This window comes from Mesocricetus auratus, unplaced genomic scaffold (genome assembly GCF_017639785.1).
Source record: "Mesocricetus auratus isolate SY011 unplaced genomic scaffold, BCM_Maur_2.0 Super-Scaffold_100028, whole genome shotgun sequence".
NCBI lineage: Eukaryota > Metazoa > Chordata > Mammalia > Rodentia > Cricetidae > Mesocricetus > Mesocricetus auratus.
This window is the reverse complement of record NW_024429209.1, coordinates 25,107,458-25,132,161: the sequence shown is the minus strand read 5'-3', so window position 1 is coordinate 25,132,161 and position 24,704 is coordinate 25,107,458. Positions and strand designations below refer to the sequence as shown.

Below are 24,704 nucleotides of genomic sequence, written 5' to 3'. Positions count from 1 at the left end.
AATAGCTTCCTGAAGAAAGACCAGAAACTTAGCTGAGGCCCAAATTTCAGCCATAACAGGCCCACCTGCAAGTAACAGGAACCCACCTCTCAGCCAGGATGGAATAACTACAAGTGAAAAGATGGTCTACCACACGTGCTCAGGTTCCAAACTCCAGAAGCCATAACCCATACATGTGGAAATGAAAGGGAGATTTCAACACAGGCACTGGAAATACTCATTAACAGATTATGGACTTAATAATTTATGTGGTATGATCATGTGAAAAGTTATTGATATGAGTAAATTATAGAATTAAGAATTGAATTATGCCAGGTGTGGTGGTGTAGACCTTTAATCCAAGCACTCAGGAGGCAGAGGCATGTAGATCTCTGTGAGTTCAAGGCCATCCTGGTCTACAGAGCAAGTTCCAGGACAGCAAGGGCTGTTACACAGAGAAACCCTGTCTCAAATATATATATACTAAATTACATGAGAGATTTTTTTCCTCTCTGAGATTGGAGAACACCACTTAATTTAATTATACATTCAAATCCATTGATTTTTTCCCACAAATTCTGTGAGACTATCTTGTGTACCTCTGTTTTGTCTGCATATGTGGGAATTGCATTTCTTTAAGGTGAAGAGTATGTCATTTTACATATGTACACCAATTTTTCATTATCCATTCATCTGTTGGTGCACAACTAGTTTAATTCCAATTCTTTAGTATAGCGAATAAATCAATAATGAACATGGAAGTGCTAATATCTCTGTGGTAGGGTATGGAGTTTTCTGCCCCAGTTCTAATTTCAATTTTTTGAGAAATCTCCAAACTGATTTCTACAGTGGCTGTATTAATTTGCCTCTCTCCAATACTGAATAAGGGTTCCTTTTTCTCCACATCCCCTCCAGCATTCATTGTCAGATTTGTTGATGACAGCAATTCTAACTGGGATGAAGTGGTATCTCAAAACAGTTTTAATGTGTACTTCAATGATGACTAAGAATGATAAACACTTTTTAAGCAGTTATTAAATGTTTGTGTTTCTTTCCAAAGAAACTGTCTATTCAGTTTCACTTGCCCATTTGTTGATAGTTTTGTTTCTTTAGTGTTTAATTTCTGCCTTTTGCTTGTTTGTTTTTGTTTTTTGAAACAGGGTTTCTCTATATAGAACTTGTTCTGTAGACCAGACTGAACTCAGAGATCAGCCTGCCTCTGCTGGGATTAAAGTCATGAGCCACGACAGCCCATCAGTAATTATTTATAAAGTTTGAATATCAACCACTTGATTTTCTTCCATTCTGTGAGCTGTTTACTCTGTTATTTTGGTTTTCCTTTTCTGTATAGAAACTTTTTTTCTGATACAGTTTCTCTGTGTAACAGTTCTGGCTGTCCTGGAACTTGCTTTGTAGAGCAGGCTAGCAGCAAACTCGCAGAGATTCACCTGCTTCTGCCTCCCAAATGCTGGGATTACAGGAGTGTGCCACCACCGGCCAGTTTGTACAGAAACTTTATTTTCATGTAGTCCCATCTGTTGAAATTTAAGATCCGTTCTCATGCTGTTGGTGTTCTATTTTAAAAGTTCTTGCCTACCCCAATATCTTGAAGAGTATCACCTGCGTTTTCTTCTAAAAGTTTCAAGTTGTAGATTAGGATCTTTCATCCATTTTGAGTTGACTTTTATATAAGACGAAAGATAAGAATCCTTTCATTCTCCTTCAGGTAGAAACCCAGTTTTGCCTGCACCAGTTGTTAAATAATCTGCTCTCTCCCCAGTGTATGCTTTTGCCTCTTTGGTCAAAAATTAAGTGGGCATATCCTTCTCATTTTATTTGAGGTCCTCTATTCTATTTTATCGACCTACCTGTGTGGTTTTATGCCAATACCAAGCTGTCCTTATCATTATAATTTGAAGTCAGGTATTATAATAACTGCCTACAATGTTCTTGCTTGTTTGTTTGTTTGTTTGTTTGCGACAGGGTTCCTCTGTTTAGCCTTGGCTGTCCTGGAACTCACTCTGTAATGTAGAGATATATTATTTGTGATTTATTAAAGCTTGCCTGAAGATTTAGAAAGTCAGTCACAAACTATAGAAGCCAGGCACACACCTTTAATCCCAGCAGCCAGAAGCTAGGATGCGGTGGTGCACACCTTTAATCCTAGGACTCAGGATTAAGAGGTAGATGGATCTCTGTGAGTTCAAGGCCACCCAGAGCTACACAAGATTGATTCAGTCCTAAAGAGAAACAGCTCACACAGAGATGACCTCAGCACCTAGGATCACATACCTTTAATCCCAGAACTAGGGAGCAAAGTCTCAGTATCAGGCATTCATTCTCCAGCTACATTGAGGATAGGAAGACATGTCTCAGAATTCTCCAGTCACGCTGAGGAGAGGCAGCAGGATCAGTCCATTGAGTCTGAGACAGTGATAAGAGCTAGTGGCCCCTACTTTGCTTTTCTAATCTTCAGCTTGAATTTGAACCCCAATATAGGTCTCTGGGTATTTAATTTTCATGTTACAATGTAGACCAGGCTGATGTCAAACTCACAGAGATCCATCTGCTTCTGCCTCCAGAGTGCTGGGGCTAAAGGCGTGCACTACCATAGCCCAGCTACCTGCAATGTTCTTATTCCTTAGGATTGTTTTGGCAATTCTTGGTCTTTTGTGGTTCCACATGAGTTCTTGTATTACTTTTTTCTAAACCTGTGACATATATCAGAATTTTAATAGGTATCACATTAAATCTGTAAATTAATTTTGGTAGTATAGCCATGTCTACCAATCCAGGAGCATAAAATGTTTTTTTCCATAATCTAGTATCTTATGTGATTCCCTTTTTTATCATTTTTTAAGATTTATTTTTATTTTGTGTGTGGGTGTCATACTTTCATATATGTCTTTGCACCATATGCATGTATTGCCTGCAGAAGTCCAAAGAGACTGTCTGGGTATTAGTTTCCATGTGGGTGCAAGGAACAGTAGTACACTTTATTTATTTGGTTGGTTGGTTTTGGTTTCTCAAGACAGAGTGTCTCTGTGTAACTGCCACAGCTGTCCTAGAACTCTTTCTATAGACCAGGATAGCCTTGGACTCACAGAAATCTGCCTGTAGTGCTGCGATTAAAGGTGTGGGCCACCACCAACTGACAGATGCCAGGAACTGAACCCAAGTCCTCCAAAAGAGCACTGTTCTTAGCCTGAGACATTTCTCTACTTCACTTTTTCAATATCTTAAGGCTTTTGTTGTACAAGTCTTTCACTGATTGGTTAGATGTATTCCTAAATACTGAATTTTTGAAGTTCTTTTGAATGGAATGATTTCTTTCTCTGAGAGTATACTGGTAGTATAAATGCTTTGCTTTGCTTTGTTTAATGTATATGGGTGATTTGCCTACATGTATGCCTGTGCACCATTTACATGCCGGGTATCCTCAGATGCCCAGAAGAGGGCATCAGATCCCCTGGAGCTGAAGTTATAAATGGTCTTAAGCTGCCATGTGGGAAATTGAAACCAGGTTCCAGGTTCCTCTGGAAGAGAGTCAGTACTCTAAGCCATTTCTATAGCCCCTACTGGGTTTGTTTGTTTGCTTGCTTGATTTTTTTAAATGGGTTTGTATCCTACAACTTTATTGTAAGTATTTATTATGTCCAGTAGTTTTCCAGTAGAGTCATTAGGGACTTTTATGTAAAGAATTATGCTATCTGCAAATAGGGACAGTTTGATTTCTTCCTTTCCTATTTTTATCCCTTTTATATCTTTCTCTTGCCTAATTCCTGTAACTAAGACTCTAAGCACTATATCAAATAAGAAAGGGAGAATGGATAGCCTTGTGTCTTTCCCCATTTTAAAGGGAATGCTCCCTCATATGCAAATTTTAGCCAACAATATGTGTATATATGTAAACAAATGTATATAAGGTTGTAGTATAATATGTAGAAACGAAAACAAAAAAGACTAAATATTAGGGGATGCAGAATAATTGAATGCAGGTGATGGACACAAGTTAAGAAAAAGGATATAGCCGGGCGTTGGTGGCGCACGCCTTTAATCCCAGCACTCGGGAGGCAGAGGCAGGCGGATCTCTGTGAGTTCGAGGCCAGCCTGGTCTACAAGAGCTAGTTCCAGGACAGCCTCCAAAGCCACAGAGAAACCCTGTCTCGAAAAACCAAAAAAAAACAAACAAACAAACAAACAAACCAAAAAAAAACAAAAACAAAAAAAAAGAAAAAGGATATAAAGCTAATTGTTTTTCTAGTTCTAACTCTGTCATAGATTTTTTTGGGTTTGGTGGTGGATACCTGCATAAAAATATATTTGACACTGAAAGAGTAAAATCCAACGTGAAGCTACACAGTTTCCCATCCAAATGACTATTGTGATGTATAGATGTGAGGGCTTGCAAATTTTTGCGTGTGATTCTTTTTAATTTACAAGTTTTAGTTTATTTAAAAATTAAACTATAGTAGTTTTTTAAAATAACTAAATTAATGAGTGCACATTAGATTATAGAACTCTAAGGCCTGCTATCCAAGGTTATACAGGGTTAGGACCAGCAAAACTCAAGTCTTATCTTGGTAGATCTCTAGACGGCTGAGATCCCCAAACTTGCTCCAGAATTGGTGAAAAGGGGGTTCTGAGTTCCTATAAGGGCTTAAGGTGGGCCTTAGTCTCAAAAGTATCTGTAGGAGCTCTGCCTAGAAAGCTAGCTCTAAAGAGCCAGAAACCAGCCCCCAAGACCAGGACAGTGAGTCTGAGACTCACGGTCGAAAACTTCACAGTCACTTTGAAGGGACCCTGGGAGAGGACCTGGGACAGGACACAACACATACATGGCCCTAATCCCTGGATCTTAAAGCTCGTATAGTGGTACACCCGCACTGCCAGGGTGGGTGGGTGGAGCTCCAGGTTGCTAAGCAACATAGTCAACAAGCCCAGAGATTCAAAACTGAAGCGTGTTTTCCCACGGACAAGGCAGAAAGTACGGGGGTGTGAGGACTTGGGGTGGGGAGGCCTGGATGCTGAGCTGGTAGGTGGGCAAAGATTTAGGGAGAGCACTCAGCCGTGTCTCTACCCCACACCCACAGGAAGTCAGGAGCTGTGGCTAGGCTGGCAATGGTTGCTAGGGTTGACTTCCTTTCCCACTCTGGGCCATTCCCCCTCTGTCACATCTTCCCTGGGTTCCGCTCCCCACGTCTCTACCCATGAGGAGATAGGCCAGGAGGACAGAGGCTGAGCTTTCCCAGTGTACATAGGTGCGTCCTTACACACAGATCCAGACACACATATACCTGCAATACCACACATTCACACACACACACACACACACACACACACACTCAAGCAGATTCGTGGACATACTCACAGGGTGGGCTTCTCTGCCCAAGATATCATGTCCTTAACCTTACCCCAACCAAAGGCTAGGGATTGAGGACCAGACCAATCTCTGGAACTCTAGATTTAGGGGACTCAGAATGACCCATGACCATAGTAATGCGGGTTGTGGCATGTAGGACAATCCATCTGATTTTATAGCCCTAAACTGGGTAAACTACTAAAACTGGAGAGGATTAGAAAGTCATACCCCATCGCAGATATGCACAGACAGGGTCAGCTACCAGTTAGGGACCTGAGTTAGGTGGCTACAAGAAGTTTCGAAGAAACACAGCTAGAGCCATAGAGTTCCCTCTTAGTAACGGGACGTCCCCTTTCTTCCACAGACTGGAGCATGCCATCCCAGGGAGTAAAGGGTGCGCGGGAGCGGGCCAAAAAGAGTGCACCTGGAGCTGGTGAGAAAGGCAAGAAGAAGGGCCAGGGGAATACAGAGCCTCCGAAGCCAGGCTGGGCCTTGACTCAGGAGAAGCTGGCGGCCATGCTCCCCACACATCGCCGCCGCCACCTGCTCTTTGGAGACCTGCTCGACGACGTAGGCGCGGCCGGTTCCCTCTTTCCACGCGAGTCGGTGGAGGTATCCTACTGCATGCCCGACCCGCGTACCTGGACGCAGGCATTGGAACTACCAGCTGTGCGTCAGAATCGGCTTCTGGGTGTCCTCAAGGCCGCAGAGGCCCGCAGCCGAGTCCGCGCCCTGAGGTTGCGCTACACCCGAATGCGGGTATGCATAGGGCCTACCGGGAGGGTCCTCGAAAGAGGACCCACCCCGCCGGCGGGAGGAGGCAGGTGGCGGGGGTGGGGGCGCGGGGGTGGGACCCTCTGGTCAGCTCGCCAGGGTTGCTCAGTAAGCTCGGTTCCCAGGCAGAGGAAATCACGCTCCTGATTCGGAGTCAGGGCTCCGCGCGCGCCGCCATCCGACTGGAACTGTTTCTACCACCCCAACTGAAGCCCACGAAGATCCCCGATCCTCTGGACCGACAAGAGGTACGGGCAAACCTAAAGACCGGTGGGAGGTCCTGTGCCTCGCCACACGCTGGCCCCAGCCCCTTTTCTCCGCAGCGGAGGCGTGTTGAGACAATCCTGGAAGAGGCGGTAGATGGCACCATCTTCCCGCGATGACCGCGACCTTGGCCTACAGGGACTCCGGATTACGGCGGCTTCCCACCTTCTCACATAAAGTTCTCTTCGGAGGATTCTCTGGTCTTTCCTCTCTCTTCCCCCCCACCCGGGCTCCCGCAGGGAAGGGCAAGCGTGGATGCTGCCTCTCCCACAGCCACAGTCACAGACTTCAGGGCACAAGAGGGAAATGTCGGTGGGTGGACACTCCTATCTCCCAACTGCCTGCCCCCATCGGGCAATAGGTGCCCTTCAAAGCCATAGAGGTGGGGAGGGGGAGGGCGGGTACTAGTGTGGAAAAGGATAGGGATGATCCTGCCTAGACACCAGCACCCGCAGAAATCAGGGCTGTCTCCTAAGTTAGGGTCATTCTATCTGAGGACTCGGGTGGCATTCTGGGAGAGGGAGTGACTGCCAAGTCAAAGCTCACCTTTGGAGAGTCCAGTCATGCCCAGAGGACCACCGGGCTGTGAACAGGAGTGCTCCTCACCAAGGTCCCTGGATGGTGGGACACAAGACTCACCCACAGCCTCCCTTTCAACAGAAACAGCCTCCTGTGCCCACTCATCCACCAAACATGGGACGCAGGAAGGAAGACACTCATCCCGTTCTGACCACTAGACCCTGAAAAGCCCCTGGTTTCTGGGCGGCTCTTCTTCCTCTTCTCCGGAGCGTGGGCTCTTTGCAGAACCTGTGGTCTCTTGCCCCTCAGGCCCTTCCACGTCCTTCTCCCCGGCCCCTACCCAGCAGGCTGGACAGAGGGGGAGGTACACAGCTCCCTGGCCCTGCATGGGAGCTCCCCCTGGCTCTTCATGGAGCAGAGAACAGAAGGGAAGAAGAAGAGATCAAAACTGTGGTCCAGAGGGCTCTGACTCACTGATGGCCGGTTCCCAGGGCTCTGTTTCCTCAGCTGGTCTTCTCCCCTGCACTTTCTGGCCTGTTGCTGCCACGGGCCTTGAGCCAAACCCAGATGGCAGCACTCACAAACTAGCAGCAGCTCTCAGGAGCGGAGGGGAGGGGGTTTCAGGCAGTGGGGAGGATGGTAGAGCAGGGAAATGGTAGGTTTGGACGTGGGTGTAGACAGGGAAAAGGAGACAGTCTCTTCATCCAGGAAGGATGGTCACACTCGCCCAGATTGGAGTCGTCTAATGACAGTCAATTATGCCAGATGATAGCCAATGCTGGGCTCCTCTGGTCAAGTTCCTTGTAGTCTAGAATCCAGGATTTGCCAAGGGCCTAGAAAAACTTCGTCTGTTTAGCGAAGTCGCTTTTCCGACCCTGCATTTCCTCATGGTGACTGCAGAGATGCCTCCTAAGGTCACCGCAGTGTCCCACAGTGAGTAACTCATATAAGTACCTCAGAGCAGAGGGTTGAGGACAGACGCCCACACACATCCTGAGAGCTGTCTCTACACCAAGTGTCAGACCAGCTTAAGAGTGCCACTTGAAGCCGGGCGGTGGTGGCGCACGCCTTTAATCCCAGCACTCGGGAGGCAGAGGCAGGTGGATCTCTGTGAGTTCGAGGCTGGGCTGGACTAACAGCCTCCAAAACAATACAGAGAAACCCTGTCTCGTAAAAACCAAAAAAAAAAAAAAAAAAAAAAAGAGTGCCACTTGATCTCCACATCAGTGAGGGCTGTTGGGCTTACAGAGTAGGCTCAGGAGGGTGGCGCAGGATCCCTCCGTCTGAAGAAAATCCAACCGGGATACAAAGCCTGTGGCACATGCACAGTTAAGCGGGGCTTGTGAGTGGCGGGGGGAAGGGGGGGTGTCCTGCTCTGGAAAAAGGTAAACCGTGTGTTAAAGTTCCATCCTCACTGGTGTCGACTTGCTCAGCGCTCCAGGTCTCCTGCCTACATTTAGTGGCATTTTGAAAGATACTAGTTATGTGTAGAGCAGATGTAAGGTAGCAGAGAACGAGTGTGCATGTAAAATGAGCTGAGGGGAAGGAAGCACACTGACTTCTGCCCACAGCCAGGGGCCCACACCAGATACTGCAGAATCAGCGTCCGTGTTGTTGTCTCCACCTGGTACTGACCCATCTCTGCTGGGCCTCCCTGTTCTAAACTGCGTCCGCCTCTCAGGACGATTATCTAAAGCAACTACGACTGTTCGGATGGGCTTCTCAGCCTCTGCCTGCCTTTGGAATCCATCAGGCGGCAGCCAAAGGGTTCTGGCTTTTTCATCGAGCCCTATGCAGCATTAGAGGGAAGCCTGGTAGCCTCGGGCTCGCAACCAGCGTTCTCTCTTCATCCAGACTCCCAGAGCATCATCATGGCAACATCCTGCCCTCCTTGCCTCTCACCCCATCCCTTTCGTGTCTGTTTTCCATTCTGGTCCACTGCAGTCAGCTCCAGGTTAGTCTGTCTGCCTCTGGCCCACTACCTGAAGAGCTAGTGTGAGGTATTTGCTATGCATGTTCTGACTTATGTGGTCAGCATATACAACCTGTGCAATTGAAAGGCATTTTTGTTAGCAAGAACCCAGCCAGCACCTGAACTGGTCAGGCTGTATGTCCCAGTGCTAAGAAGAGCAGGAACCGCATGGCCCAAGAAATCACATACACCCTACGGACCAAGTCTAGAGTAGGGTCAGGGCCCCTGGACAATTGCCCAGAGCATGCTGGGATAAGGAGCTAGCTCAAATCTGTACCCAATCATAAGGGATCTGAAGAGCTGGCCAAAGAGCAAGGCCATTTGCAGAAAAAGGCTATCTTGGAGCAATTTGAGGGGTCGATAGGGACTCAACCAGGCCCCAGAAACTTTCGGGGGTAATTTGATATAAGAACCTTCATTCACAGTGCCCACCAAGATGCAGTTCCCGAATCTCCCTTTCTCTGGAAAAGTTCCACAGCAGAGTGACAGACTTTAGCTTCGAGTTACAGACCAGGCTCAGAAATGCGAAGGGTGGGCCGGGCAGGGCAGTACCACAGGCCAGTCCTTCCCAAAGGCCTCTTCTTCTCCGGAGGAGCCAAGAAGCACACAGGGCTCAGCTCTGGTGCCCCACACGGCACTGCCACATAAAGGAAAGGCTGGGGAAACCTAGCTAATCAGACGGAGCGCCAGCTCAATCCACTGTTTGTGTACGACTCACCCCTCAGGGTCACCATGCCACGCTACCGCAGGACGACACGCCAGCGCGGGTGGGGCGCGGGAGCGGGCGCGGGGCGGGGCACTGCGGGCGAGCAGGCGCTGGGGCTCGAGGAAGTCCCGGCCCCTCTCTTTGGGGAAGTACCGCGGAGGCGCCTGCGCACTGCGCCTGCGCCCCCTCCCCGGCGACCAGCAGGACTTCGGATCGCGCGGGCGGTGTGACTCGGGGACTCGGCGGTGAGTGCGGCGCAGGACCGCGGGCGGGTCCCGGAGATGTAGATGCCGGCTCTGTTCCCGGACTTCAGCGGCCGGTCCACGTGGACCTGGGTCGCGGTGGGACGGGAGCCCACCCCCTGCGCGTGGGGGAGGGAGAGCTGCAGCAAGGTTCCCCTTTTTCTTCAGCTCAGAGCTTTGAGAAGTAATTGCTAAAGGTGGGGGCCGGAAGAACCCAGGTTTCCGTGTCTCCCGCCCGCTAGCCTAGTGGGGAGGGGCCAGACCAGACACCCGATCCACCACCTTACCCACCCTCCGAGTTGGGTCCTCTAGCCGCTCGGCCCAGGGAACCTTAGGGGTGAATGTTGCGGGGCCCCCACCCCACCCCACCCCGGCCCCACCCGAGCGGGATTCTGTGCGCCTTGCTACCTCGCGAATACCCAGGAGTACATCTTGCTGTCTGACTTAAGTCCCTGCTGCTTTAGAGCACGCCCCTTCGGCAGCCAGGGTGGGGCCCAGACCGAACCTGGCCCTCCCGCCCCCATCCGCCTTTAGGTCGCTGGTGAGTGGGGCGTCATGGCGAATTCCTTAAGAAAGGGGTGGGGGCGTCAGAGACTGCGAGAGGGACCGCGAAGAAGAGACCAGCCCTCCAGACGACCCCACCAGCAGAAAGCAGTAACTGGGTGGGGGCCTGCCATCCCACAGGTGGGCTTGGGCAGCAGGGTTCGCCATGGTGAGAGAGGTCTGGCCTGCCTTGGAGGTACAGGTAGGACAATGACAGCGTGGGATGGAAGTGGGAATGAATGGAACCCCCTATTAGCCCTCTCCCAACGGTTATGACTTTTTTTTTTCTAGAATTGTCCTTTTTTTTTTTTTTTTTTTTGGACTGGGCGGGCTTGGACATTTTCTTCTGTGGAGCCACACGGCAGCCATTCCCCGGGGAGTTTCTGTCCCCAGAGACCAGATTTGCTGCATTTGGTCTCTCAGCCGTAGACTTGGGAGGCCAACGCCTGGGAGGCTTGGGGAGGGAAGGAGCCCTCCAGTATCCAGATAAGGGGCAGGAGAACCCTAATTCAGATTCTGGGCTCCCCTTCCCCCCAGAAAGAAGGGAGGCGGTAGTCAAGAGCACCCTGGACAACATGGGTGGTCCCAGCTGACCTTTGGATGGGTGCCAGGAGCCAGGACCAGAGAGCCTGCAGCTGGGGAAAGGGGCAGGCACCGGCTTCTGCACACACTGGACCCCAACATCCAGGCCCTACACACCCCAGGCTGCTCCCTGTCCAGTCAGCTGATTGGACATGGAGCATCTGGGGGATGGTCTGCATGGGGGGATGACTCTAGAGAGCCTAGAGACCTCAGGGTACCACTCCCCTTTCTTTCCCTTAGCCGCTCGACCCCAGGGAAGTACAGCCCATGCTACTTTTGTGTCCTGGTTTGCATGCTGGGAGACTTGGGAACCCACCGTCTCAGAAATCAGGTGGTGAGGCTGCCCTCCGTGTACAGAGGTCAGGCAGGAGAGGATTAAAGGGCCTCCCTCTGCTGGATTGAGGGGCCGCAGGAGGGTGAATTTCACCGAGAGAGTAATGTGAGCCCCGGGTTCATGAGAGGAAGGTGGACAGAGCAGAGGTCTAAAAGCCTGGATGGCCTCCACCTGGACAAAAATAAAAAAAATAAAAAAAAGGGCACAGGCTGGGGAGAGAGGAGGCATTCAAAACTGCTGCCAGGGTGCTAATTGGATGCTTTGCTTCTGTTTCTCCTGGGGACACTGGAATTTAAGTCAGCTTTCAGAGGCCTGCGAGGTTCCTAGAGCCCCCTGTGAAGGTGTGGTCCAAACATCAAGAATGATAAATCATATGAAAACCCTTTGAAGGACCCAGGGCTCCAGCTAAGCAGCTCATCCTCCCACATTGCCACCCCAGCTTCCCTGGCTAGCACTCCTTGCTTCTGCATCTTCGGGAGATAAAGGGAAACCAGGGTGGAAGTGTGGAGGGGGGGGGGTCTGAGGCAGCTGAGAACCTAAGGGTCTCATTACCTGAGTACACATCTCTCATCAGCGGGTAACCCCCCACCCCCACCCCTCACTTTCAGGAAGTCTTGTTCTGAGGGGGGTGCCTCAGACCTAGCCCTCTGCAGTCATCTGGGTAGCATCTCTACCCACCTACTTAGAGGGAGGGGAGTGGTCAGAGTATCCGATCACCTCCATACCAGCCTGCAGCTCCGGTCCCCTTGGGAGGGGCCAGGAGCCGGAAGCCAAGAAAGAGGAACCCAGGCTTCCGGCTTCTCGGGGACTGAGCAGATGCGGGTGTCTTAGAGTCCTTTGTGGGAGGCCCAACTGCAGTGGCCCCATCATTGCCTGGGGCACCTCTGCATGGGGTAGGCACACAGGCTTGGGGTAGGGCTCCGAGCAAGCTCCCTCGGAGGGACCTCTCCCTGAGGTGGGTGCAGAGGTTACAAGGTGGGCCCAGGTCACAGGCCCTCAGTCAGAACTCCCAACACTCTTCTCAGATCCAAGCTCCCAGACTGCACTGAAGGTCCAGAGCTGGCACCACAGAACCCGGGCAACCCCCTCTACCCACACATGCCCACCCCACATGAGGCTGAGAAACAGGTAGGCACCTCCTACCTCTAATTGGGTTCCTGGACACCTGAGGCCAGTTGGGCAGGTGGGCAGACATAGGGTCCAGTGAATTCTGGAGTGGAGGTTGAGGCAGCCCCCTCTTCCTCAGCACACAGGACCAGAGGAGGCGGACAGGCCCCCCTCGATGTCCAGCCATGATGCAGCCCCCTCAGGACCCCCCAGTCGCAACCCCTGCTGCTTATGCTGGTGCTGCTGCTGCAGCTGCTCCTGGTACGTGGACCTTGAGGGTGCAGCTTACACTGGGAAGGAGACCCCAGGGCATTTGGGTAGGGGTACATGGCTCATGGGGGGGGCAAAGCCAGAGTATGTGGGCCTGGGGATCAGCCCATAGAAGAGATACAGAAGCACTGAGCCATAGAGGGGTGGGATGGGGTGGCTTTTAGGACTCAGACCCAGTCCTGCTCCCTAGACCCTCCACTGGCTTTACAAGAAACTACTTGTAGGCAGGTGCCCCTGCCACAGCATCACCCTGTCCAGAGATTGCTGAGAGCCCTGTTGGCTGGTAGTAGTGCCCAGATTCTCTAAGGGGCTTTATATGGCTCTTAAATCTTATGTGTATCAATGTTTTGCCTGAATATATGTGTGCCACATGCATACCTGGTACCTGAAGAGGCCACAAGGTGTTAGAACTGGAGTTACAAATAGGTCCTGAGAACCAAACCAAAATCCTAAGAAAGATCAGCAAATGCTCTTGAACACTGAGCAATCTCTCGGCCCCCATTGTGTGGCTCTTAAACCTGGTGTGCTGGAGGCATATAATATGCAAGAGCTAAGCAGATGGCATGCATATGGTGTCCATGCACTCACCATATACGTGTTTATACCACTGAGAGCTCCCCAGACCACCCCACACTATGTGCAGTGGTGGACACATTTGAGTAGACTTGGATAAAGGAACGGCTGGCTCTGGGCAGAAAGGCATTTAAGGTTTGGGGGTGTCTGATGGCAGGAGTAGGGAAGACGGGCGGTAGAAGTCTACTTTACAGCAATCTGGCCCTACACAGACTAAGGGGTCTATTGAACAGCAAGTCACCCAGACCAAGGTATAGGCAAGATTCAAGGAATGTAATATGAATAGGTAGGGCTCGTTGGAAGTCTGGGCTGTATTGTTGCTGAGAAGCCAAGCCTGGTAGGAGTTGAATTGTCTCCACACCTGTGGGAATGAGTGTTCATTGTGCCAGCTGAGCATAGACTTGACAGGGACGAGTTTCCCTTGGAAGCAGGGTTCAGGATCCAGGATCAGACAGGTACAAACACATTGGAGGGGCTCTTACCCTACATTAGCCAGTGAGTCATATTGCTGACAGTAGGCCTGAAGTGTGGGTTGTTCAGTGGACTCAGGAATGAGCTGGAACTAGGCTGAGGAGTATGGTTCTACCCAGCAGTCCAAAGAGAGGGAGGGATACCAGGAACCAGAAGAGTCCAACTGCTGACCGGGAAAGAGGCCTCAGTGAGGGAACAAGAGGATGTTAAGAAGGCTCACCCTAGGAGCTTCCTTCCTTGCAACAGACTTAACTAGTGTAGGCATTCATATAGCCACAGCGGTGTGTAGAGAACCCAACTGCATAAGGTAGTACCACCTTCCTTTGCCACTAGGAACCAAGAACGGCAGCGAGCTTGGCAGGCTTCTCGGGAAAGCAAACTGCAACCCCTCCCCAGCTGTGAAGTTTGGTGAGTACAGCAGCCACTGTGTGTGTGTGTGTGTGTGTGTGTGTGTGTGTGTGTGTGTGTGTGTGTGTGTGTGTGTGCGCGCGCGTGCATGTGTACTTGTGTGCATGACTCAAGTCTGACATGGTCTGGCCCTAATGCCTGCAGCACTCCACCAAGCCCTGAGGAAGTACAAAGCTGGGCACAGTCCTTTGACAAGTTGATGCATAGCCCCACGGGCCGCAGTGTGTTCCGGGCATTCCTGCGCACAGAATACAGCGAAGAGAACATGCTCTTCTGGCTGGCCTGTGAGGAGTTGAAAGCAGAGGCCAACCAACATGTGGTGGATGAGAAGGCGCGACTTATCTATGAGGACTACGTGTCCATCCTGTCCCCCAAGGAGGTGCGCCAGATGCAGGGATAAGTGGGGGTTGGCCTGGGAAGGGCACTGCCCCACCCCCTGACCTTGGTGCCTGCCACACAGGTGAGCCTGGACTCCCGTGTGCGAGAAGGCATCAATAGGAAGATGCAAGAGCCATCGCCACACACATTTGATGATGCACAGCTGCAGATCTACACCCTCATGCACCGGGACTCCTATCCTCGCTTCCTCACCTCTCCCGCCTATCGTTCTCTGCTACTCCAGGGGGCCCCACAGTCCTCCTCTGAGGCCTAGGTGCTTGCCACACAGATGTTCTACACCTACGGGCAGACTAGGGGCTAACCCTGCCCCATTTGGTTGGAAGTAGATTCTGTCCCAGTGGCAACTGCAATGTTCTGCTCTGCCCTAGCCTGCTCCAACTGGGGGTTCTCCTAGATGGTGCCTCAGACCCTCCGGTCACGTGCCCAAGAGATGTTCTCATAGAGAACAGCCTAGGCCAACAGGTTTGTAGCAGGAGAACTGTTTATTCCTCAGAACCAGATGTAGGACCTCAGAGTCAGGCTCAAATAAAGAGCCCATTTATATTTTATATGTTAATGAACTTTAAAATTCGAAATATGTCCTTAATGTACATTTTATCAAAAGAAAAAAGGCTTTCACAGTCACCTGTATTCCCTCACATGCCAAAAACATGATATAATATTCTTGACCTTTTAAAAATAAGTTTCCGTTTATCCCACAGTTGGAGAAGAGGCTTATCCATCCAGACTCTACCCTGTGCCCTTCCCCCGTAACAGTAGCCTTAGTAGGTAACTATTCGGGGCCCTGTCCAAGGTATGGCTCTAGGAACTGGCCTCAACTCTTAAATGGGTCAGCACCCCACAAAGGCTTGAGAAGATTATCCCACATTCCTGTGTACTTGGTGAAATGTCTTCCTAGAGGCTGGTAGGGACAAAGCTGATGGTGTAGCCTCCTCAAAGTAGCTGGGAACAATGTCATCTTCATCTTATGGGTCCAATAAAGCAAAGCACCCACTACTTTGATCCTCCAAGTTGCTGGGAGTTTCAGCAATTTGAAGTTAGAATTGACCTCAGACCATCCTCCTCCTATGTGGTGAGCAGGGGTGAACGCTGGGCAAGGTCCCATACGCCACCGCCCACACAGCCAGCATGGTGGGACACATATAAGCTGTATATCCTAGAATCGCATGTACAAGTGATCTCTCTGGAAAACAGACATGCTCTTGCCTACTTTGCCCTACCACAGCTTAGCTCAAGTGTCGTCTGAGCCCAGGGAGGAGAGGTGTTTACAGCAATGGAAGAACAAGACCCAGCTGAAGCCTCTGTGTGGCTCACCAGGAGCAAAGCCAGAGAAAGGCAAAAGAAAACATTTAATGAGAGACAAAGGGCAAAAAGGGGCACACCAGGCAGGCAGACTGGGACAGAGCATGCCACCTTCTGGGGATCTCCAGAGAAGCTGTGTCCACAAAGAACATTGCAGGAGGGGGCAATGCTAGCCATGGCCATAACAACACATCAGTACAAGGGATCAGCAGAACTGCAGGAAGGCAGAGAAATGTCTGGCCAACGCCCTACATGATCCCCTAGGGCAGAAATGGAACAGGCATGGGGCTCCATCCCAGAGACTCCCAGGAGGCTAACTGGGTACAGTGGGCCCTGGTTCATACTTAATATGTGCTGAGAGGTGAGCATTCTGGGCCCACCCACCTACCTTCCAGCGGTTCCCACACTCGTTGCAGACAACATAAGTGGTCATGGGCTCGTCGGAGCTGCGGGTCTGCACCTGTAGGGTGGGTGGCTGAATCCCTGGTTTTGCTGCCCTGATCTGGACAGTCCTGGTTTCATACCCCCTGATCTCTACTAATGACTTGATTTGAAACTTCCCAATGACCTCAACCTAGAACTGGGCCTGTTAAGAAAGTGGATCACCACAACAGAAGCCTTTGTGGGCCTGAACAACTGGGCTCAGTAGAGTCCAGAATGTCAGATAAGTGCAGGATTCCCTACGGGGGGGGGGTCTATATAGTGACCCTTTATAGAGTCAGCAGAGATGCCAGTGACCCTGGCCATCTAGGAGACCCAAGAAAAGAACCTATTTCACAGGGCCAGGGGCAGTCCTTACAGGTAGTGAGGACTTGGTGGCCCTACCCCTCATGCCCTATTATAGATGATGGTAGCTTCCACAAGCCCTGGAATAGTCTACCAGAGAGACCATCTTAATCCACTCCCCCCCTCTTCCCAAGTCCCTAATATCTCTTGGAGTCCACATGGTCTCCCCAGAATACTTCAGCCTCCACCAGCAGGGTCTGAAGGTACCACAGCCACTACCAAACAATACTATACTCCTGTCTCTCCATGCTGGGCAGGGCCCCGGACCAACAGCAGTAAGGACATAGGTGGTATCCAAGAGAGGAGGATGGGTATGCCCTGAGGTCCCAGCCAAGGAAGATAGAGTGGACCCCAACCTGCGTGTAGGTGCAGTTCTTCTTCCTGCACTTGCTGCAGGTGAACAGGTCAGTCTGTGTGCCACCTGTACGGGCCATCTGATGCTCACGGATGGCCTCCTTGGTCATGGCCTTGCGGATCTCCTTCAGCTCATCACTGGCCATCTCCTGATAAAGGGGCCAAGTGTTCAGCCTGCAGCTCTGCAGAAACAGCCTGCCCCAGCCCTTCCAGTGGGGCTCACCTCTGATGTCATCACAGCTATCTGCTGGGGTGTAATGGCACCACACAGCACATTTCGCCGCAGGCCAGGGTTCTTGGCATCTTTCAGGTTGGAGATCCGGCTCCGCACACGGTTCTTGTACTTCATGTCTGTGTTTCCCACATCCAGGAAGATGCGTAAGGGTATTTAAGGACCCATCTGAGGTTTCTGAGCTCCATCCCTTCCTCGGAATCATATGGGAAATGTTCTGCCCAGCCACATGGAAATGAGTTTACCCACTCAAGCCCTGTGGGGGAACTGAGGGGCTACAGTGTCATGCCTTCTCCAAACTCATTCCTGTTTGAGGCCCAGATCTATGAAGTAGTCACAGCCCCTTACCCATCTAGGGCCCAGGAAAGGTCGGGAGATTACCCCCAAGAAGGCACTGTATAACCTACCAGTGGTATCTGACAGCTACTGGAGAAGCACAACTCTGCCTAGAAACTCTACCAGAAGCCTTTGACCCTGTATACACTGTGCAAAGGATATACTCCTCGATCTGAGCTGACAGATGCTCGCAGTCTACACCAACAGCCACGTGGTCGTCTGCAAGAGGGAGTCCTCATTACTTTCCCCCACTGAGTTTTTCCACCTGCCACCCTTCTGCTTGCACAGTGCCCTAGAGGCTAAATAGGACACTTTCATTCCTGGGAGACAGTTCCCAAGATTCAGGTGTTCTGGTGACCCCCAAAACCCAAGCCTCTTCCCTAGGTCACAGCAGGCTAAAGGGAAGAGCTGTCACCAGGTGGTGGTGGAGGCACACGTCTTTAATCCCAGCACTCGGAAGGCAGAGGCAAGTGGATCTCTGTGAATTTGAGGCCAGCCTGGTCTACAAATCGAGTTCCGAGATAACCAGAGCTGTTAATGGAGAAACCATGTCTCAAAACACTAGAGAGTGTGTGTGTTATCTCTCTGGCAGCAACCTTTAAAGCAGGCAGTGGCCCAGGCCACCCTAGGAATCTGGACAAGTGTCAAAACCAGAGCTTGTAATACTCACGGTCCGTTTGCAGGGCCAGAGTCAGCATTTCACGGCATTTGTTTCGTACAGCGTCACAGGTGATGGGCATTGGGGGAAATGTGGTGATCCTCGGAGTGGATAAGGTCCTAGGTGGGTCTGGCTTCTTGCAACTAGAGAGACAAAGCCTACTGGGCTCAGACTGAGCCTGTTAAGCTAAATTATGCATCTTCAGTTACTATTGGACACCACTGGTACGCTACCCAGTACACTCTGGGTGGTCCCCTGACCTTTCTTGAGCCACAGGTGATCCCCAGAAAAGCAAATGTGGACAACATGCTGGCCTCCAAAGCCCATTTGTTCTATCCTGACAGACCCACCAGCTAGGCCCAATGATTTCATTCATCCTTAGTTCAGCCTAGAATGCCTGTGTGCTCTGGCTTCCTTATCAGAGAAGGGCATTGGCCACAAGATCCACAGTGAAACCACAAATCACTCCCCCAAGTGGATACCAGATCCTTCCTCAACAATCAGCGTCTCAGCGATGCTCCCTGGTCAAAGGGGGCTGAGATATTCTTGCTAGCTTCAGAGTGTCTGCTTCCCAAGAGGCCCGGGACATAGACCACGCTGTGAATACCTCTCTGCTAATGGCAGAGCCAGGCAAATGCTTCTGGTTGCCTGGAATAAAGATGAGGTGGGAGATCACCCAAAGTCAAGTCTTAATGTCACAGGTGACCCCACTCAACACAAATGAAACTGGGCAAGGATCTCAGGTTTGGGCCCAGTACAAGACCTGCCCACCAGTCATGCTATATATATCCACCAGGCCCTTTCCTCTGGAAATCAGCAGCATCAGGTGGCTTTCTGGGGCAAAATCCACTGTATAAGTGTGCTAATGAGCTGAGGACATGACATCACATCAGGACTGCAAGGCTGGAGTCCAGAGCATAGGCTGCTGTGGCCTGGGCCCAGCCTCTGGCCACTGCTACCATCTGATCAAAGCAGCCTCTCATCCACAGCCTGTAACTAGCAGTGCCCCTAGTCTCCATGGTAACATGTCTTTCCTGACCACCTTTAAGGCAGTGGTGTGGCAACACTTGAATGTGGAGATCTGAGCTGTGCCCACTTATAGCTCTGGATAGCATTGCACAAGCGACCCATTCACCAATCCTGCTGGGCAGCAAAAAGATAGGGTCTAAGGGAACAGGCAAGGGGGCCTGGGGATGGGCCAGCTCCTGATGGGTAGCCCCTTCTTACTGAAGGTCTCAGTGATGACACCGACATCTTAGATGGGCAAGAAGGGAACTGAGCAGTGGGACAGTATCCAACATGAGGCTGACTAACTTTACAGATGGTGCCCTGGAAAGGGCCTCTCCCTCAGGGCAGTGCCCAGGCAAACAGACAACATCAACCTCCTTTTCCCACTGAGACAAGAGGCAGAAATGTATATACCTGCCTTCAGATATGCTACCTGAGATCCGTAGTCCCTGTGGTATCCTTTGAGGACGATGTAGGCAGAGGTGTGCCCCTCCCTTGATCCCTGGTCTTGCCATCAGAAACATCTGCCATTATCAGAAAATGGATGGTATAGACTGGTCAGGAGCAGGCAGCCAGGTGCCAGCTCAGCCTCTGCCTGGCCATTATCCCTACTGCTTAAAGCCATTAGACAAGCAAGGTGCCAGGAGGCCATTAGACCTTCCTCCGGTCCCCAACAAGCCCACCAGCCTCTTCAGGACCCACCCTCCTCAAGCCCCCACTCAAGCAAGCTGCTGTGGGACTCTTCTGGTTCAACCTGGTCAGAAAATAAGCATATGCCCCATAAAAGGCTCCTTCGGAAAACATGGGCTTGCCCAAAACCTGTACTGGGGACCAGGACAAACTTACACTGAGGCTTCTTGATGGCCATGGGACTATAAGCAGGGACAGATCCTGGGTTGTCTCATAGAGGTGTAGACAGACCCCAGGAATGGCTGCCTCCCTAGTCAATGGGAGCATCTCTGCAGCCTAGTTGTCCACTGTCCCCACAAACAGCTGCTGTCTGCCTAGCTTACCTCTTGCAGAGGTAGCAGCCCCACCTCCTCCTCCATCTGGAGCATGCTGACCTGGGCCTCCTTTTCTGTTGACCTCCCGCAGCTTGAAAACCTGCTCCCCAGCATACACCCTTGTCTCAATGGTCATGCCTCCCAGGCCATCCCCTCCCCATCTCAACAGATGACATCATCTTCCATCATCCTCATCCACTCCCAGCCCACGGATGGGTACTCTCTGACCTGTATTTTGTATCCCACAACCAGAGAGCCTGTGTAAGAGCAGCAGAGCCATCATCCTATGCTGTGCTGAGCAGCAAGAGCCACCCTTCACATTCTGACCCGTACCCAAGAGTTTCTTCCAGGACTTGATGAGGGATTTGGCCAATGCAATGAGCTCCTCGTCCGAGCTCTGCTTCCGCAGGGCATTGACAGACATCCCAACACGGGTGGACTGCAAGGCAAGTGGCTTGGGTCACAGGTGGTAGGGGCCTGCTCCAGAGACAGATCCTCACTAAGGACTCTTGACTCCCATAGGGAAGGGTTGGGGAATGGGCAGAGACAGAAAGACATCTCCCCCAATGGCTATGGTCTCACTTGGAACCCAGAGCACCCCCCTCCCACTTCACTGATCACCAGAGAGAATCAGAAGCCCTCTCCTTAGAACAGTTGTTTATGCCAGCTAAGACTTGTATGAGTCATATAAGGAGCCCTGCTAGATGTTCTTAGACCTGCTGCCTCTGGAATCATCCTATACCAGGACCAGGAGAGCTTACCTGGAGCAGGTGCAATGTAACAGGCATGGTCTTCAGCTCCCGAAGCAAATCCATGGCTCCCTCCTGGAAGGAAAGATAACCTCCATAAAGGACATTTAAACCTTAGTGGATCTTCCCAATCATATGGGAGACAATTTACATGTCAGAAAGAAGCCTCTCCTCTATCTTGAGAAGACCAGAGCAATGCACACACCATCACTACAGGGGCTTTTTACTGCACCTGCAATAGGGCAGGGATAGAGGCAAACAGCTTAACAGTGCTATCCTCAAAGGTCAGGTGGTTTCTCACCCTGCATCTGTGGTGACCCCCAGACCTCATGGTAACCACACCAGGTCACTGAGCAAACTACTAGAGAAAAAAAAAAAAAGCCCCAGTTCCTGCTCAACATGGAAGGACACTCAGAGATATAACTCGGGTTCCTTAGCCTTAGTCCATCTAAGCCTTTCCTCAAAGTGTCCATTGGTCAGTGTAGTACTTCTCCTGGGTATTGTAACAAACAACCCTGGTTTTCTGCCTCTGCCCAAGCTCTGGTCTTCAGTATTTACAAACAGGCAGCACCTCGAAGGCAGGCTCCTCCTCTTCCTACCTTAAAACCCTCACTCTGCCTAAGAACCCTAGCACTTGGAAGCTTTATTCAGGCACCTCCTTCCTACAGCTGACGGACTTCTTCCAACACCAACACTGTTGGAATTGCTGACAGACCCCTTCCAACACCCGAGGCTTGCAATTACTCTGCGTTGCCACTATGAACTCATGGGCCTTTACATGCCTCAAAGAGGCAGAGAAAACCCATCCAGCCCTTCAAACCTTCCATAGTAGAGACAGTGGGAGAGCCTGGAGCTGACCTCCAATCTGTTAATTATCTGCTCAGACTGCAGCCTAACCCTAAAGCAGATCCTTCTAGGGAGGCTGTACACCAGTCAGCCCTGAGGTGACTTCCTGAGAAAACCTTAGAGCCTTGGAGCCAGGGGCATGCATTCCCAAACAGCTCTGTACTCCCACCCAGAAGGCCCAAATAAATGACCAGCGGCTCCAAGGAGCCTCTCAGGTTGCTGGTATCTCCTGGAACCTCTGCCGTTTCCCTTCTCCACTGTACAGTCCTATCTGTGGCCTTTGGCTCTTGCTGTGTCTCTACCAGTCCCCAAGCCCCTGTAGATTCCCACCCCATCTCTGCCACCTCCAAGTTTGTCATTTGGGTTTAACACCCTTAGAGGAAAGAAGCACCAACAAGCCTCTGCACCCAAGTCATTACAGAATGTGGCTGTTTGGGGCATAAAGGGGAACCTAACCCTCTTCCTGGTTTAGCCTCCCCCAACCCTGACCAACAGGAACCCAATCCTGCTCGTTCCCAAAAACTGTCCTGCATTCTGCCACTTCATGCACAATCCTAGGGAGGCTGTACAGACTCAAGACTCAGCCACCATCTGGGCTACCCTGGGATTAGTGCCGCGGATGGGTGGCTCATGCTTAGCTTTAAGGCCACCTCCTGGTCCCTTCCCACCCACGGAAGGCAAGATACGGATGCCATCATCTCCTAAGGATGCTCCGGAAAGGGTTACATGGGTGCCCAGGGTCGGAAGGCAGGCTAGACTGTAAGCCAAGACCACAGTGCCTTCGGGCAAGGTGAGGGGTAGAATCGGTCTCCTAGGGTCTCAAGGACACAGGTCCATTTCCAAATCTACAGTCTGGCCACACCGACTTGCTGCAGCCTGAGGCCTGACTAAGCAGGAGGGGAAATTTATTAGAGAAACCTGGTTCTGGAGGGTGGGGGGCAGACATGGGAGACAACGGCTGGGCTAAGAACGCCCGCGACCACCGCTGGGCGAGGGGGCAGTGGGCGACTCCCAAGTCAGCTTGGAGTCCAGTGCGAAGCGGCAATCCCACGGTAGAGAGCGGACCTGGGGCAGGGGTCTCAACTGGTCTGAGTATCATTCTCCCCGTGGGTGGATTCAGCTGGTTTCCACGGAGCGGGGGCCCCAGGGTCCTGGCGGCCCGCGCCCCTCACCGCGCTCTTCCTGGTCACCATCTTGTCCAGCCTCCGGGCGATCCGCGCAATCTCCTCCTCCTTGCCCATCACCACCTTGGTGGCGGCGGGTTGCGCCGGTTGCGCCGCCCGGCCAGACCTCGGCCGCCGCCGCCTAAGATGCGCGGTCCAAACCTCCGCCTGGCGGCCGCGTGCAACACAGTCAAAAAAAAAAAAAAGTCTCCGCCCCCGGGACCACAACTCCCAGACGACTGTGCGGCGTGTGGCGCGCGGCCCGCTGGAAAAGGTAGTTCCTCCTCCGAACGTCCTCGGAACGACCGCCCCACACGCCCTCCGAATGCCGGGGAGAGGGTGGACTTGAGGGGAGGAGTATACTGCGATACGGTCTTTAATTCAACCCATCTGAGCCGCTTGCCCTGGTGGTACATTCTTCGCTAGTTCACTCCGGTAGCCTCCACTTCGCTGAAGTGCTTGTAGCATCGGGACTTCTCAGCCAACCCTATTTCCATCGTTACCAAGTCAACTTTGGGTCGTTCCTGCCTCTACGCAGATGCAGGGCACACTGGGAGATATCAGTCCCAGACTCTGAGACGGCTTCTTGGGCAAGAATTCAGGCTCTGAAGTCAACCTAACAGGGTGTAAATCACAGATTCTGTTCGTTGCTCTAAGCGTCATCTCCCAACTTGTGAAGTGAGGATGACAGAGGCTCAGGGTCTTCCGGTTCACATTGTACACTGAGAACCGGACAGGGCACTGGGGAACATCATAACCCTGCCCAGGCAAGGAAAAGAGGTTCTCCTCTCCTCTTGTGTGTTGCTGATGGTGGCAGGTGTGCTGGTGCCAAAAGACAGTTGTCTGAATTGCTGTACCCACAGTAACCACGAGACCAAGGTGCAAATGGAATTAACAAATGGCCTGGGATGACCATCTAATCAGCTGTGACATCGTCACCATAAGGAAAAAGTGTGGAATTCCTCATAGGTAACAAAGCTCTACCAGAGGGGCAGCCCTCCAGCTTCCATACCAGCTCTAATTCTGCCCTTTCCTGGCATCTGGGCCCTTGCTCTAAGCCAAACCCAACCAAACAAATTCTGGAAAAGGGAAACCCCGTGTCTGAGCACAGAGTTGATGCTTGCAGGACCCTACAACAGCACAAGCAGTAAAGGAGCCACAATCGCCCTCAACCATGCTGAAGGGGCTGTGTCCACAGAACTAGTCGTCCCAGTGGTGACCGACAGCAGCCTGTAGGTGGCAGGAGCAACCCACAAACCTGCTCAGACCGTGGCTCCTTCCAGAGAAAAGTCCAGTAGATCACCAGCAGGGGAGCTATGGTAACAAAAAAAAAAAAAAAAAAAAAAAGCCAGATCAAAGATGTGTTCATTACTGAGGGGTCCTCACTTGTGGGGTTGGCACTGACCAGCCAGATATTTCCACAGCCCAGCCTTAGAAACCCTCATTCCCTGAACTGGGGATAAGTTCAGTTGGTAGTGTTTGCTTAGCATCGAAGAAGCCCCGGGTTCAACTGCATAAAGCCAGGCATCTGCCAGTACTCCCAGCACTTGGGAGGCAGAGGCAGGAAGATCAGAGGTTCAAAGTCATCCTCAGATACATATCCAGTCTGAGGACAGCCTGGGCTATATGAGAGACCTTGTCTCAAAAACAAACAAAAATCCCTGATCCCAGACTACAGGAGCTCCAAATTCAACCTTCTGGCCCTTGCACAGAGAAGTCACCCCTGACATCACAACACCCCCACCACACACACATACCTTG

General features: G+C 51.4%; 3 protein-coding genes across 24 annotated transcripts; 2 read left to right on the top strand and 1 right to left on the bottom strand.

The window, feature by feature from the left end:
* Positions 1 to 4,866: 4,866 nt before the first annotated feature.
* Positions 4,867 to 6,572, top strand: Lkaaear1 (LKAAEAR motif containing 1). Of its 6 annotated transcripts, none has more exons than XM_040732749.1 (4): positions 4,868 to 4,966; positions 5,706 to 6,100; positions 6,241 to 6,363; positions 6,439 to 6,572. In XM_040732749.1, the coding sequence occupies exons 2-4, from the start codon at positions 5,714 to 5,716 to the stop codon at positions 6,496 to 6,498; spliced, it is 570 nt and encodes a 189-aa protein (XP_040588683.1). In that variant the 5' UTR covers positions 4,868 to 4,966; positions 5,706 to 5,713; the 3' UTR covers positions 6,499 to 6,572. The 6 variants fall into 6 exon arrangements, with proteins under 6 accessions (XP_040588682.1, XP_040588683.1, XP_040588680.1 ...); XM_040732747.1 differs by lacking the exon at positions 4,868 to 4,966 and adding an exon at positions 5,106 to 5,240 and having other exon boundaries at positions 6,423 to 6,572; XM_021229804.2 differs by lacking the exon at positions 4,868 to 4,966 and adding an exon at positions 5,111 to 5,240.
* Positions 6,573 to 9,683: 3,111 nt separating this feature from the next.
* On the top strand, positions 9,684 to 15,501 carry Rgs19 (regulator of G protein signaling 19). Of its 10 annotated transcripts, XM_005074559.4 has the most exons (7): positions 9,807 to 9,821; positions 10,353 to 10,359; positions 12,303 to 12,405; positions 12,524 to 12,645; positions 14,032 to 14,106; positions 14,251 to 14,485; positions 14,567 to 15,501. In XM_005074559.4, the coding sequence occupies exons 3-7, from the start codon at positions 12,376 to 12,378 to the stop codon at positions 14,756 to 14,758; spliced, it is 654 nt and encodes a 217-aa protein (XP_005074616.1). In that variant the 5' UTR covers positions 9,807 to 9,821; positions 10,353 to 10,359; positions 12,303 to 12,375; the 3' UTR covers positions 14,759 to 15,501. The 10 variants fall into 10 exon arrangements, with proteins under 10 accessions (XP_012972139.1, XP_040588676.1, XP_005074618.1 ...); XM_013116685.3 differs by lacking the exon at positions 10,353 to 10,359 and having other exon boundaries at positions 9,684 to 9,821; XM_040732740.1 differs by lacking the exons at positions 9,807 to 9,821; positions 10,353 to 10,359 and adding an exon at positions 9,857 to 10,015.
* Tcea2 (transcription elongation factor A2) lies at positions 13,482 to 23,148 on the bottom strand. 8 transcript variants are annotated; one of them, XM_040732735.1, is made up of 11 exons: positions 22,953 to 23,147; positions 20,947 to 21,009; positions 20,519 to 20,624; positions 19,615 to 19,705; positions 18,186 to 18,331; positions 17,678 to 17,734; positions 17,171 to 17,325; positions 16,950 to 17,096; positions 16,196 to 16,267; positions 13,710 to 13,864; positions 13,482 to 13,588 (listed from the first exon to the last, which is right to left on the bottom strand). In XM_040732735.1, exons 1-10 carry the CDS (start codon positions 23,019 to 23,021, stop codon positions 13,790 to 13,792), a joined length of 981 nt encoding a protein of 326 aa, XP_040588669.1. In that variant the 5' UTR covers positions 23,022 to 23,147; the 3' UTR covers positions 13,482 to 13,588; positions 13,710 to 13,789. The 8 variants fall into 8 exon arrangements, with proteins under 8 accessions (XP_040588669.1, XP_040588670.1, XP_012972134.2 ...); XM_040732736.1 differs by having other exon boundaries at positions 13,710 to 13,861; XM_013116680.3 differs by having other exon boundaries at positions 18,186 to 18,316; positions 22,953 to 23,146.
* Between the last annotated feature and the right edge of the window lie 1,556 nt (positions 23,149 to 24,704).